Here is a 12,672-nt window from a genome sequence, read left to right as displayed (position 1 = left end):
ATTCTTTCTAACATGGCAACAAGATGTTGATATTAAGACCTAAATCAGGTAACACAACTTAATTTTAATTACATTTGCAAGCCCTGCTCCAGTAGTTGAAGGGATGGTCTAGCAGTAATCTTCATTGACAAAACTAATGTGACAGAGCTTACCTTTACAACGGTAACATCTTTTGAATATCTTGCCTTTATGGTACTGTATTCTATAACTGCATTATGAATCTATTGTCCTCCAAAATCTATGTCACTTTCACAAACCACTACACTTGTGGAACAAACAAACAAACACAGTCAACAAACCACACATAATGTCTTTTATGATCTCATGAATATGAATGCCCTGCACCTGTCAATTACGATTACCTTTCCTATTTCTTTCCTCTTTCCCTATCTCAGTGTGAAGTATTCTTCCTCCACCTCGTTCCACAAAGCTTAGACTTGGGACCGCTCTTGTTTATAATCAACAAACCTTCCTTTGGACAAATCTTATGTAATTTCAAAGTGGAATTCACTTGCTATGCAGATGACACCCAAATCTCACTACTAAATCAACAAAACAAATTCTCGTTCATGCTTTTATGTTCAGCCACCTGAACTACTGAAACTCTCTCCATGACATCAGCAGCTCTTCAGAACTCTGCTGCTGTAACGATGACTGGTAAGGAGGCATGTGCAGAGAAAAGCGAGATTTAATAGGGGCAGATCCAGAATCAGTCATTAAAGCAGTCCAGGGTCATAGGGAGAGCACAGGGATACATGAACAACAAGACAAGGGCTAGGATACACAAAAGCTAGGAAACAGAAAGCAAAAGTACACGAAGGCAAACAGGAAACGGGTTATAACAAAGACTAGGGAACAAGGAAGCTAAGATAACACAAAGGCACAGAGTACAAACATGTGCTTTGCAAATACTGCAAAACAATCAAACACAAACACAATGAAGCCTAACAACAAACAGCCCAAAACACAGGGAGCAAGACAGGGTTTAAATACAAGAACCAAAGGTAGAAACAAGGGACAGGTGCAAGCAATCAAATGAGGGGAGGAGAAAATGAAACTAAGGCATGGAACCAAAACACACAAGACAGGGAAACCACGGAAGCTGGAACCTGGGAGGGACTAATCATGACAGTTGCTCATCTTCTCACTCCCATCAGGTTACTCTTACACATTACACCCATTCAACAGGATTTTCACTGGATTCCTGTTAAGTACCACATACACCTAAAAATCATCCCTCTCAGATAAAAATTCTCAACAATCTCACACCATCTTATCTGTCCAATCTTCTTCAATAAAAATCTATTCACTTTCTAAGGTGTTCTTTTGCTGGGCTTCTCACTGTTCCTACATCTACCCTTTATAAGCTACAGACTCATAAAATCAACTAATAGTGTCATTAATTAATATTAATTCAATTAGGTTAACCGGCCATTACTTGAGCTTGATACACAATTTGAAACAATAGTGAATACAAATTTTAATCTCTAAGCTGTTACTTGTAGGTAATAATGCCGGCAGAAGGAAAAATATGACAATACAACACTTCTCATTTCATCAGATGGCACTGTGGACAAGACAAAGGTGTAAATATGCAAGTAAGCAAGCGAAATTGAGAAGCAGGTGCAATTAATAAGGGGCAGAGGTGAGGAATCAGGAACACCAAAGCAAAACAAGAACACGAGACAGGTTACTGTGATGATTCGAGGCTAACAGGATGCAGAGAAGGGGCACGTTCAAACATACGTTTTTATTTAACACATAGACGACACATCTAACTCTCCACACTTCACTAAACACCTTTCAAACACCAACAACACGTATTACAACACAAGAGACATATATACACATAAGAGGATTACACATAATACAGAACAGGTGGAAAAGGGCGAAAGGGCGTGGCAACACGGATGAACACACACACGCACACACACACCAAGATGTTTGAGGAGGGGGCGGGGCCGTAACATGACAGGTAATAGGGAGACCACAATGCTAGAGGGGAGGAAGTGAATTAACATACCCAATGTCCAACAATGACAGTACAGTGATTTGTACTGAAGAGCTAAATGACTTTAAATGTAGCCATAGAATGTCACCCAGTATATCTATATTGCTAAATCCTCCCCAGTTAGATGTGGTAGATCACACACACTCACCATGGTGAAGGGGTAGATCACACACTCACCATGGTGAAGGGGTAGATCATACAAAGTCACCATGGTGAAGGGGTAGATCACACACACTCACTGTGGTGAAGAGTGCTGTGTGTAAAAATCAGCTATTTGTTGTTGCATTCCTCACTAGAGTGTCCCAAATAGAAGCAACACCAGCACAAAAAAAATGTTCATGAAATATTCCTGTATTGCTTGAGAATTACCAATAGCTGAATCCAAATGCCTTGTGCATGTCAGCATGCTTGGCCAATAAACCAGAATCTACTATGTTTTACTGAATGAACAGATGCACACACTCCTGACTTTAACTGTACACTTTTGGGATATATTGGAATGCTGACTGCAAGCTACGCCTTCTTGTCCAAAATTTGTCACACCTAATAAACCCTTTTTTGAGTAGTGGGCATAAATTCGGACAGGCATGCTACTGCACCTTCTGGAAAGCATTTTCGTGACAATGGATTGACTCCACTGAATGCCTGCAATACAGTTTTAACCAATCAGGAAACTTCTCCAAAGCAAGGTGGTCCTCCCTACCTGCTAACTATTTTACACACAACCACAGTGTATTACGGTACATGTGTGTGGGGTTGGGGTTGTATGCCCTAAAGTGAAATTGAATTTAGTGCTCCAGGGACTCCTACTTGACTGAGCCAATAAGGATGGAACTATCAATGTGTATGCCCACCAAAAGCTCAAAATAAACAAATGGGAAAATTAAAGGAGAAATAATTCATTTTTACCACTATAAAGTATAAACAATGTTTATGAAATTAATTATTTTTACATGCAGCTCACATGACATGAAAAACCAAACCAAACCATGGTTTGTTTGTTGTCCTCAAATGAACCAGTTTATGAACCACTGAGTTACCAACAGGTAAGTGCTGACTATCTGTTTCCCTCCAGTGGCTGAAGCAGATATCTCAGCACACATATCCACAGGCTGGGCATCAGTGCTCTGCTGCCCCTATCTGGTGAGTCAAGACCAAGCTGGCTGACCCCTTGCAAGAAAGGCATGTTAAGTGCTAAGTATACATCATTCAAGGGAGGGGCTCTGGACAAAGTTGACAAAGGGTGTAGGACTCAGGGAGTGGACAGGTTTGGTGGCGGTTTCATGGAATTTGATCATATAGATATAACTATAATGCAGTATAATACAAATATAAATACAGTGTAATCGATCAATAGAAAGATGAAGCAAAATTGAGTGAGTATTTTGAGAAGCTGGGGAGGAGGAAAACTGATGTATTTCCACGTTAAAGTAAACCTCTGCTTGGAAACAAGAGCTGCATCTGACATGTGAATAAAATGATAACATTGATCAGTAATCACTGCAAGTCATGCCTCTGTGGCTAACACACTCATGCAAACCAAGAATGCTGGTGCTATAACTGTTGTGTCACATGTTCAGATGGTGCTGTATCTATGACCTATGACCTAGGCTTCATGAAGCTGCAGACGTATTGGCTTCCTCAGTGGTGCACTACGTGGACTTATTTTCCTGGTCTGTACATCAGCTGTACACAGGCAATGTACCATAAATGCACTTAATATATGTGATGTATTACCTACCAATTAGATGGTATTAAATATATGCAAATATGAGCATAGAAAATAGTTAACTTTTTTAGTTTTTATGATTTTTATTATGGTAGAAATTACTAAAAGGAACCGTGTCAAAGAAAATGTTTTTCAGTTAAAGAGAACGTTAATAGAAAGAGTATTGGCCAAATACTAATGACCTACTGAAACACTTCAAAGATCATTCATGAATTCTTTTCTGAACACAGTTCTATTCTTGAAGAATGATTTCTGAATATTTTGCCATATAAAAGAATTTTGAGGGCCTTTCTAAACCATGTGTAGAAGAATGCATACACGATGGGATTACATGCTGAATTACCATAGGCAATCCAACCAAAGAAATCAAACATCTGTGGAGGACCATTCAAACCCTGAAATATAATAGTAATACTGTAGATAAACAGTGGTGCCCAGGACAGCAGAAAAACCCCCATAATGATGGCTAATGTTTTAGTGGCTTTTCTCTCTGCCCTACTAATGGTGTTTTGCCCTCTGGATGTGTTTATTTGAGCATTTTGTATTGCACGCGATTGTCTCTGTGCCACAAGATATATTTTCAGATAAATGCTTAGCATAACAATGGTGGGGATGTATAAATTAAACATTGCAATCACCAAAGCTGTCACAGGCCCTAGAACTACTAAACACGCCCCCTCACATTCAATATCACTGTAGTCTTCCAGGCCTTGAATACTGAGCTCCAGAAACACCATCCCAAATCCCACAGTAGCAGAAATACTCCAACAAACAGCAATCATGAGTACAGTAGTGAGAGGAGTCATTTTACTGTGGTACAGCAGAGGGTGACATACTGCATAATATCGTTCAACAGAGATAAATGCCAGATTTAAAACAGAGGCAGTACACAACATTAAATCAAGACTGGTGTGTATTTTACAGAATGTGGTTCCAAAATACCAGCAGGACTCCACAGACAGTATCATACTGGGAGGCATCACAAGTCCTCCTACAAGCAGGTCAGACACAGACAAAGACAGAATGAGGTAGTTAGTTGGTGTGTGGAGCTTCTTGAAATGAGTTATAGATATGATCACTAAAAGGTTTCCTAAGAGTGTAAGAAGTATAATGACGCCGAGGGCAAAATAAGTCATAACTCTCACAGCCAGCGGATAGACAAATCTCTGACAAGAGTTAGGATGATGTTCATAACATAGAGAAATGTTTCCTGTGCTCCTGTTTGGGCTTACGTAGTCCTTTAACTCCATTATTTCAGGTTTGTTTTTCCACTGTGAAAAGAAATGATGTTAAATTAAAGAAACCATCAATTATGTTAAATTGTAGAAACAATAAAATGTTAACCTAAACATTTAATTATTAAAATAATTGAAATCCAAGTAATAAACTTGTAAATAAATAAATACACACATAAGATAACAAAGAACTGCACTGATGCAATATTATCTGTGCCAAAGTTAAATTTAAAGCAAATACTTTTTTTCAGTGTATTCCTGTTAGTTGTAGCTAACACACTTTAAATGATTTGTAGAAACATGTACAGACATTATATTTTTGTTCAACAGTATACATACAATAATATTTTAAATGATTAGACCTAAATGGCTTTGAAGGATCTCAGTCAGGCCTTACCTGTGCCTGTGTGAGAGGCCAAAAGCCACGGAGAAGAGAGAGCAGCTGTCATTTATAGATGTGCACTGCTCTGCTCAAACACTCCTCCCTGCTGGAGCTGTGATACCGTGGCATCTGTCACTGGCCAGAATGAGAGAGAGTGGGGAGGGTACAGTACATGTTCTACAAAAACATACGAAGAGTTAAGTATTCCAACTGTGGTTAATTAGGCTTTATATTCATTACGGTTGGGCCATTATATCTAGCTGGCATACGGCAGAAACATCACAGTGAATGATGACAAGTGTGTGGGAGGTAGCGGTAGACTTACAAGCTACTATAAATGTTATTTTATATTTAAATTATATAACTGTTTTTTAAATGCCTATACCTTACTTAATTAATATGTCTAAATAACACATATTTTAGCCTTTAATGTAAAATTTACAAAAGAACCTGGAATATGATCTATTTGGGATACGTGACACAACTTTTAATGGGAGTACTAACTGCAGCAAAAATGTAAAATAGTTGAGTCCGATCTCCTATCGCAAACAAAGCACGTCAGGTTCAGCATAAACAACTTTTTTTACTGATGCCAAAACATCTATACTTCTCTGAGATCTTTATACTGGTGAAGTGTACCAGGCTGAGAGAAGTGTGGGGATTGTGCAATCTGTCGAAGTCAAAATCAAATTTATTTATATAGTGTTTTTTTACAGCAGATGTTGTCACAAAACAGCTTTACAAATGTCTGAGTCCAAGCCCCATTGAGCAAGCCAAGGGTGAACTCGCTAGAGCACAAGGAAGAAACTTTGAGAGGAACCAGGACTCAAAGGGCGATGGGGGAGGGGGGATCCTCCTCTAGCCAACAATGGACACCACAATAACAACATTATAAACAATAAGGAGCAGAGTAGGTAGCAATGTTGATCACCTGGGCCTGAAAATTTCACAAAGGCAGAGAGAAATAGCTCTGGATAGGACTAAAGCAGTCAGAAAAGCCCCAAGGAATAACTGATGTTCATGAGCTGAGGTAATTTGTAGGTCTGTGCGTTTACAGCCAAGCGTAGGTAGATTCTGACACCAAACTTGTACAAACTACCCCAATACAGTCAGCGAAGGATTTGGAGGAGATTCACTGCACCTCAGGACTGTGAGGAGCAAATTGAGGGGTTGGGGACATCTTATAAGGATGCCTCCATTTTTACTCTAACAATGGCTGTTCAAGGCAAATCTCCCAGAAAGTGGCAAAGAGGCAGGCCCAGGACCTGCTGGAGGGGTGATATAGATTTACATTTATGGCATTAGAATGAAGTAGATTAACTGATGCCCATCCAAACTAAATTTCTATCCACTTCAACAACTTGGGTGATCATTTCATTAACCTTTTAAATAGAAGAATAACAGCTGTGGGTGCTGGCCAAATTTATTAAGGGAATCACTCTCAATAAATTACCTATGAAGTTTAGTTGATATTAAATTTACTCTATCAGCATTAGGTCAATATTGATATCTAATTTAATAGCACTAAAATTTCAATTATTTGTTTTAATCTTATCAACCATGTCAAACATTTATAGTAAATTCTAATGGTGATAATACTAATAAGTACGCTCTGAAGGCTAAGGTTGAATATTAGTTCTGGCTTCAGGTTATAAATGAGATACAACAATTCAGGCAACGAGGTTACACTTGGGAGATACATTTATTAGTCAAAACAACACAACAACAAATTTATAACAAATGAGACACTGAGTGAACTGACTATTTGCATGCATGTGCGTGTACGTGCGTGCATGGAAAAAGAGGTCCCGGTGGGCAGTGTGAAAGCTATAGCACAAAGTTCAACCATATTCGAATCTGTGCCCACAAACACGTGATGGTAGGTTAGTACACAGATGGAGTAGGACCTCTCTCTGTAATACAGAGAGTGACGGAGATCATTGCAACCCTTTTACAATGCAATAACAAAGTAAACACAGCCACCAGTGTAGACAACCATAACAAAGTGTCAGTTATCCTGCTAAACCGAGGTATGCACACCACTTCTGAAATATCTGGATTTACTGTTATATAGAGTCCTACACTTTGCCTCTAGTTAGTAACAAGAACTGAGGGGGAAGACCTAGAGCACCGAGGTTTGACCTCTCACAGAGTAGGACAACTGGTTTGTGTGTAGCAGGAGGACCTATATCTGAGCACAGAGGTGGGAAATCATGTCTGCCAGCCATGGCCATCAAACCCTGCTCCTTCACCCTGGCTAGAGAGGGAGATCACACTGACTGAGGGAAAAGCGTAGGACCGGACGCTGGACCACAGATGGACTATGACAATAAGAGCTACTCTGTACTGTAAAGAGAAGAACATCCTTCATAGGTCATGACAGGCAAAGAGGTTTGTGTCTGCCTGGCTGAATCGCCACCACAGGATCCACACTACCTGGGGCGGAGACGCCACTCTCCAAATTAGCCATGCAGAAGGGATGAGTGTCCCTAACAGTGATGATTGTCCCTAACTGTGATGAGTGTGTCTAAAAGTGATGAGTGTCTCTAACAATGATAAGTGTCACTAGGTGTTAAGCTCTAAGTGTCAAGTGACAGGTGTTTTAAAGCAGGAATATTGCAAAATGGTTCAGCCCATTGGATCCTCGGGGTTACAGCAGAATAGTTATTGGCTTGAAGATTTAACCACAGTGTTATCCAATCAGAACCCATAAACCGGAATACTGGTTCCAACATTTACATGTCTATCAGGCATATTAAAATGTCCAGATGGTGTTGTCTTTTAGAACGTGAGGCTGCAGGTGGTAGAGCTGCTGTAGACATACTGCGAGAGAAGAGACTGGAACACTACACCTGCTCCATTTCACTGCTCTTTCGTTGATTTCGCTGTATGTGCAAAATATCTCTTTTTTGTTAATTTATTGTGTGAACTATTATTTCATAATTATATGCCAAAATAGATACACAGATGTGAAAATAATGAACATCTTATAAGACTTCTATCTCAACTGATTTGGGTGACTGAATAAACTCACCACTCACCACATGGTATTAAACACAACTGGGCACAATATTCACAGAGATGGTGGAATGAGAGAGAATCACTCTTGAGTGTAACATTTCATGCAGACAATGTGAATTATTTTTGCAAAATAATCCTCTGCTGCCGAAGCACACGTGACCACTGATACAGGCCTGCATGGTGGGAGGGAGAAACATGTGAGTGCTGATACAGGCCTGCATGGTGGGAAGGAGAAACACATGAGCACTGATACAGGCCTGCATGGTGGGAGGGAGAAACATGTGAGCGCTGATACAGGCCTGCATGGTGGGAAGGAGAAACACATGAGCACTGATACAGGCCTGCATGGTGGGAGGGAGAAACACATGAGCACTGATACAGGCCTGCATGGTGGGAGGGAGAAACACGTGAGCACTGATACAGGCCTGCATGGTGGGAGGGAGAAACACATGAGCACTGATACAGGCCTGCATGGTGGGAGGGAGAAACATGTGAGCACTGATACAGGCCTGCATGGTGGGAGGGAGAAGCATGTGAGCACTGATACAGGCCTGCATGGTGGGAGGGAGAAACACGTGAGCACTGATACAGGCCTGCATGGTGGGAGGGAGAAACACATGAGCACTGATACAGGCCTGCATGGTGGGAGGGAGAAACACGTGAGCACTGATACAGGCCTGTGGCGGCACCGGGGCTGATTTGATGCATCAGACCAAGTTACAGGCCCTACAAGAGTGTATGTTTATGTTTGTGGAAAAGCTCACTTCACAAATAGTCGACTGTTTTGTGAAATGGGAGATCACTCAAACATTTCTTTCTCTACAAGGAGAGGAGTGCTACACTACAATATTGAGCTGCAATAGAGTAGTTATTGAGTAAGTAACAAATATTTCCTCAAAAGACAAGTGTCTTCAGAAGCCTTAATAAAGTATGGGCATGAGTGACACGGAGCAAGAAGAACAAGATGAGAAGGATTCAAGGCAGAGTACCTGGTTCACCTAAAACTGGTTCTATATTTTTGAGATGCAGCATGGAAACATGATATTAACCAGATTTCCAATTTCTTACATTAACTTGACATCATGAGCAAAAGATCTTAGTGTGCATACATGTCAAAAAAGAAATATCTTTATTTTTCAACTATTATCTCCCAGTTAGATAGCAATATATATATAGAAATATATGTATAAAAGCTAAAGCATCAGGCAGAGAAAACAGTAAAGTTTTAAATCTTTTTGGGGGTGGAGAAATGTACTATAAGAAATAAGATCTGAAATATGTTTAAGACAAGAGAAACTCAGTGTTGTTGGAGATGGGAAAACAATAGTAAATTACTGAAAAACATGTAAAAGGACCAGTCACAAATGTTTCTCTGAGCACAGGTCTGTTCTTGAAGAATTAGTTTGGAATATTTTACCTTGTAGAACAACTTTAATGGCCTTTCTAAACCATGTGTAGAAGAATGCATACACGATGGGATTACATGCTGAATTACCATAGGCAATCCAACCAAAGAAATCAAACATCTGTGGAGGACCATTCAAACCCTGAAATATAATAGTAATACTGTAGATAAACAGTGGTGCCCAGGACAGAAGAAAAACCCCCATAACGATGGCTAATGTTTTAGTGGCTTTTCTCTCTGCCTTACTAATGGTGTTTTGCGCTCTGGATGTGTTTATTTGAGTATTTTGTATTACACGCGATTGTCTCTGTGCCACAAGATATATTTTCAGATAAATGCTTAGCATAACAATGGTGGGGATATACAAATTGAACAATGAAATTACCAGAACTGCCACAGGTCCTAGAATACTTATACACCCCCCCTCACATAATATATTACTGTAGCTTTCAGTACCTTGAATGCTGAGCTCCAGAAACACCATCCCAAATCCCACAGCAGCAGAAATACTCCAACAAACAGCAATCATGAGTACAGTAGTGAGAGGAGTCATTTTACTGTGGTACAGCAGAGGGTGACATACTGCATAATATCGTTCAACAGAGATAAATGCCAGATTTAAAACAGAGGTAGTGCACAACATTAAATCAAGACTGGTGTGTATTTTACAGAATGTGGTCCCCAAATACCAGCAGGTCTCCAGAGAGCGTATCATACTGGGAGGCATCACAAGTCCTCCTACAAGCAAATCAGCCGCAGCTAGAGACAGAGTGAGATAGTTAGTTGGTGTGTGGAGCTGCTTGAAATGAGTTATAGATATGATCACCAAAAGGTTGCCTAACAGTGTTAGAAGTATAATGGCAACAAGCACAAAATAAGACATAACTTTCACAGCCGGTGGATAGACAAATAGTCTCTGACAAGAGTTGGAATTATTTTCATAACATAGAGAAAGATTTCCTATTTTCCCATTGTGGTTTAAGATGTCCTTTAAATCCATAATTTCAGGGATCCTTTTCACACTGTGAAGAGAAATGGTAATGTAAAGGATTATTAAAGAGTAATTGATATTATATATGTTATACCACACTTTAATTCTCTTTTGAGTAATTTTGCATATTCTGAATGACCAATAAAATATTTTACAAACAGTACATTTTTATTCTGTTGTAAATACATTATAGTAGTATTAAGAATATTAAAAATAAATGGTCCTAAGGATTATTGAGTCTTATAATTGTTTGCTATCTCTGTCAGGCCTTACCTGTGTCTGTGTGAGAAACCAAAAGCCACACAGAAGAGAGAGCAGCTGTCATTTATAGATGTGCACTTCTCTACTCAAACACTCCTCCCTGCTGAAGCCTTCATGCTGTGGCTCATGATCAACATCAGGATCAATTCCTCATAAACATAATGTTGGAAACACAAGTATTGGGATGGAATCCCCATAAACATAATGTGGGAAGCAAAAGTATTGGGACGGGAAAGGTCAACTGATTATTATATATATATATATATATATATATATTCATAGACAAACAGCAGAAGAGGGTCGTACTGAGAGATCTAACATGATGGCAACATCAAGACCAAGAAACACACACAAAAAAAATAACTAATGGATAAAATAACAGATATAAAAACTGTGGTTCCCATAGTATTCGGAGCACTATGAGCTGTTACCCCACAAACTGGGAGAATAACTCCAGCAGATGCCAGGAAGAACATCTGAATGAGTCGCTCTCAGGAGCTCACTGAATTCCAGCGTGGTACCATGATAGGATGCCACCTGTGTAACAAGTCCCATTATGAAATTTCCTCAGTACTACATATTTCACAGTCAATTGTCAGTGGTATTATAACAAAGTGGAAGCAATTGGGAATGACAGCAACTCAGCCAAGAAGTGGTAGACCACGTAAAATGACAGAGCGGGGTGGCTGAGGCGCATAGGGCGCAGAGGTCCCCAACCTTCTGCAGAGTTAATCCCCACAGACCTCCAAACTTCATGTGGTCTTCAGATTAGCTCAAGAACAGTGCATAGGTGCATAATAGTGCATAACAGTGCATTCATGGAATGGGTTTCCATGGCCGAGCAGCTGCATCCAAGCCTTACATCACCAAGTGCAATGCAAAGCGTTGGATGCAGTGGCGTAAAGCCACTGGACTCTAGAGCAGTGGAGACATGTTCTCTGGAGTGATTAACCACACTTCTCTGTCTGGGAGTCTGGAATTGGCAGTTGCTAGGAGAACGGTACTTGTCTGACTGCATTGTGCCAAGTGAAAAGTTTGGTGGAGGGGGGATTTTGGCATGTGGTTGTTTTTCAGGAATTGGGCCCGACCCCTTGGTTCCAGTGAGAGGAACTGTTAATGCTTTAATGAGATTTTGAACAATCTCATGCTCCCAAGTTTGTGGGAACAGTTTGGGGATAGCCCCTTCCTGTTCCAACATGACTGCGCACCATTTCACAAAGCAAGGTCCATAAAGACATGGATGAATGAGTTTGCTGTGGAAGAACTTGACTGACCTGCACAGAGTCCTGACCTCAACTTGATAGAACACCTTTGGGATGAGTTTGTGTGGAGACTGCGAGCCAGGTCTTCTCGACCAACATCAGTGTCTGATGCGCTTCGGGAAGAATGGTAAAAAATTCACATAAACACATTCCTAAACCTTGTGGAAAGCTTCCCAGAATAGTTGAAGCTGTTACAGCTGCAAAGAGTGGGCCGGAATCATATTAATCTCTATCATTTAAGATTGGGATGTCACTCAAGTTCATTTGCCTGCAAATGCAGACAAGCAAGTACTTTTGGCAATATAGTGTGTGTGTGTGTGTATGTATATATATATATATATATATATATATATATATATATATATATATATATAT

General features: G+C 40.0%; 2 protein-coding genes across 2 annotated transcripts; both read right to left on the bottom strand.

The window, feature by feature from the left end:
• Positions 1 to 3,933: 3,933 nt before the first annotated feature.
• Positions 3,934 to 5,016, bottom strand: LOC113587399 (trace amine-associated receptor 1-like). Its single transcript, XM_081723361.1, has 2 exons — positions 4,886 to 5,016; positions 3,934 to 4,731 (listed from the first exon to the last, which is right to left on the bottom strand). The coding sequence occupies exon 2, from the start codon at positions 4,718 to 4,720 to the stop codon at positions 3,947 to 3,949; it is 774 nt and encodes a 257-aa protein (XP_081579487.1). The 5' UTR covers positions 4,721 to 4,731; positions 4,886 to 5,016; the 3' UTR covers positions 3,934 to 3,946.
• A 4,530-nt stretch (positions 5,017 to 9,546) lies between these two features.
• LOC113587397 (trace amine-associated receptor 1-like) lies at positions 9,547 to 10,804 on the bottom strand. Its single transcript, XM_027026035.3, has one exon. The coding sequence runs from the start codon at positions 10,781 to 10,783 to the stop codon at positions 9,737 to 9,739; it is 1,047 nt and encodes a 348-aa protein (XP_026881836.3). The 5' UTR covers positions 10,784 to 10,804; the 3' UTR covers positions 9,547 to 9,736.
• Positions 10,805 to 12,672: the final 1,868 nt, after the last annotated feature.

This window comes from Electrophorus electricus, chromosome 2, assembly GCF_041902795.1.
Source record: "Electrophorus electricus isolate QZ-2024a chromosome 2, ASM4190279v1, whole genome shotgun sequence".
Taxonomy (NCBI): Eukaryota; Metazoa; Chordata; class Actinopteri; order Gymnotiformes; family Gymnotidae; genus Electrophorus; species Electrophorus electricus.
This window is presented reverse-complemented; position numbering and strand designations above follow the sequence as displayed.

Bases quoted from the DNA above. Each gene is read 5' to 3' on its own strand.
- LOC113587397 (XM_027026035.3), bottom strand. From the start codon at position 10,783: ATGGATTTAAAGGACATCTTAAACCACAATGGGAAAATAGGAAATCTT.
- LOC113587399 (XM_081723361.1), bottom strand. From the start codon at position 4,720: ATGCCTCCCAGTATGATACTGTCTGTGGAGTCCTGCTGGTATTTTGGA.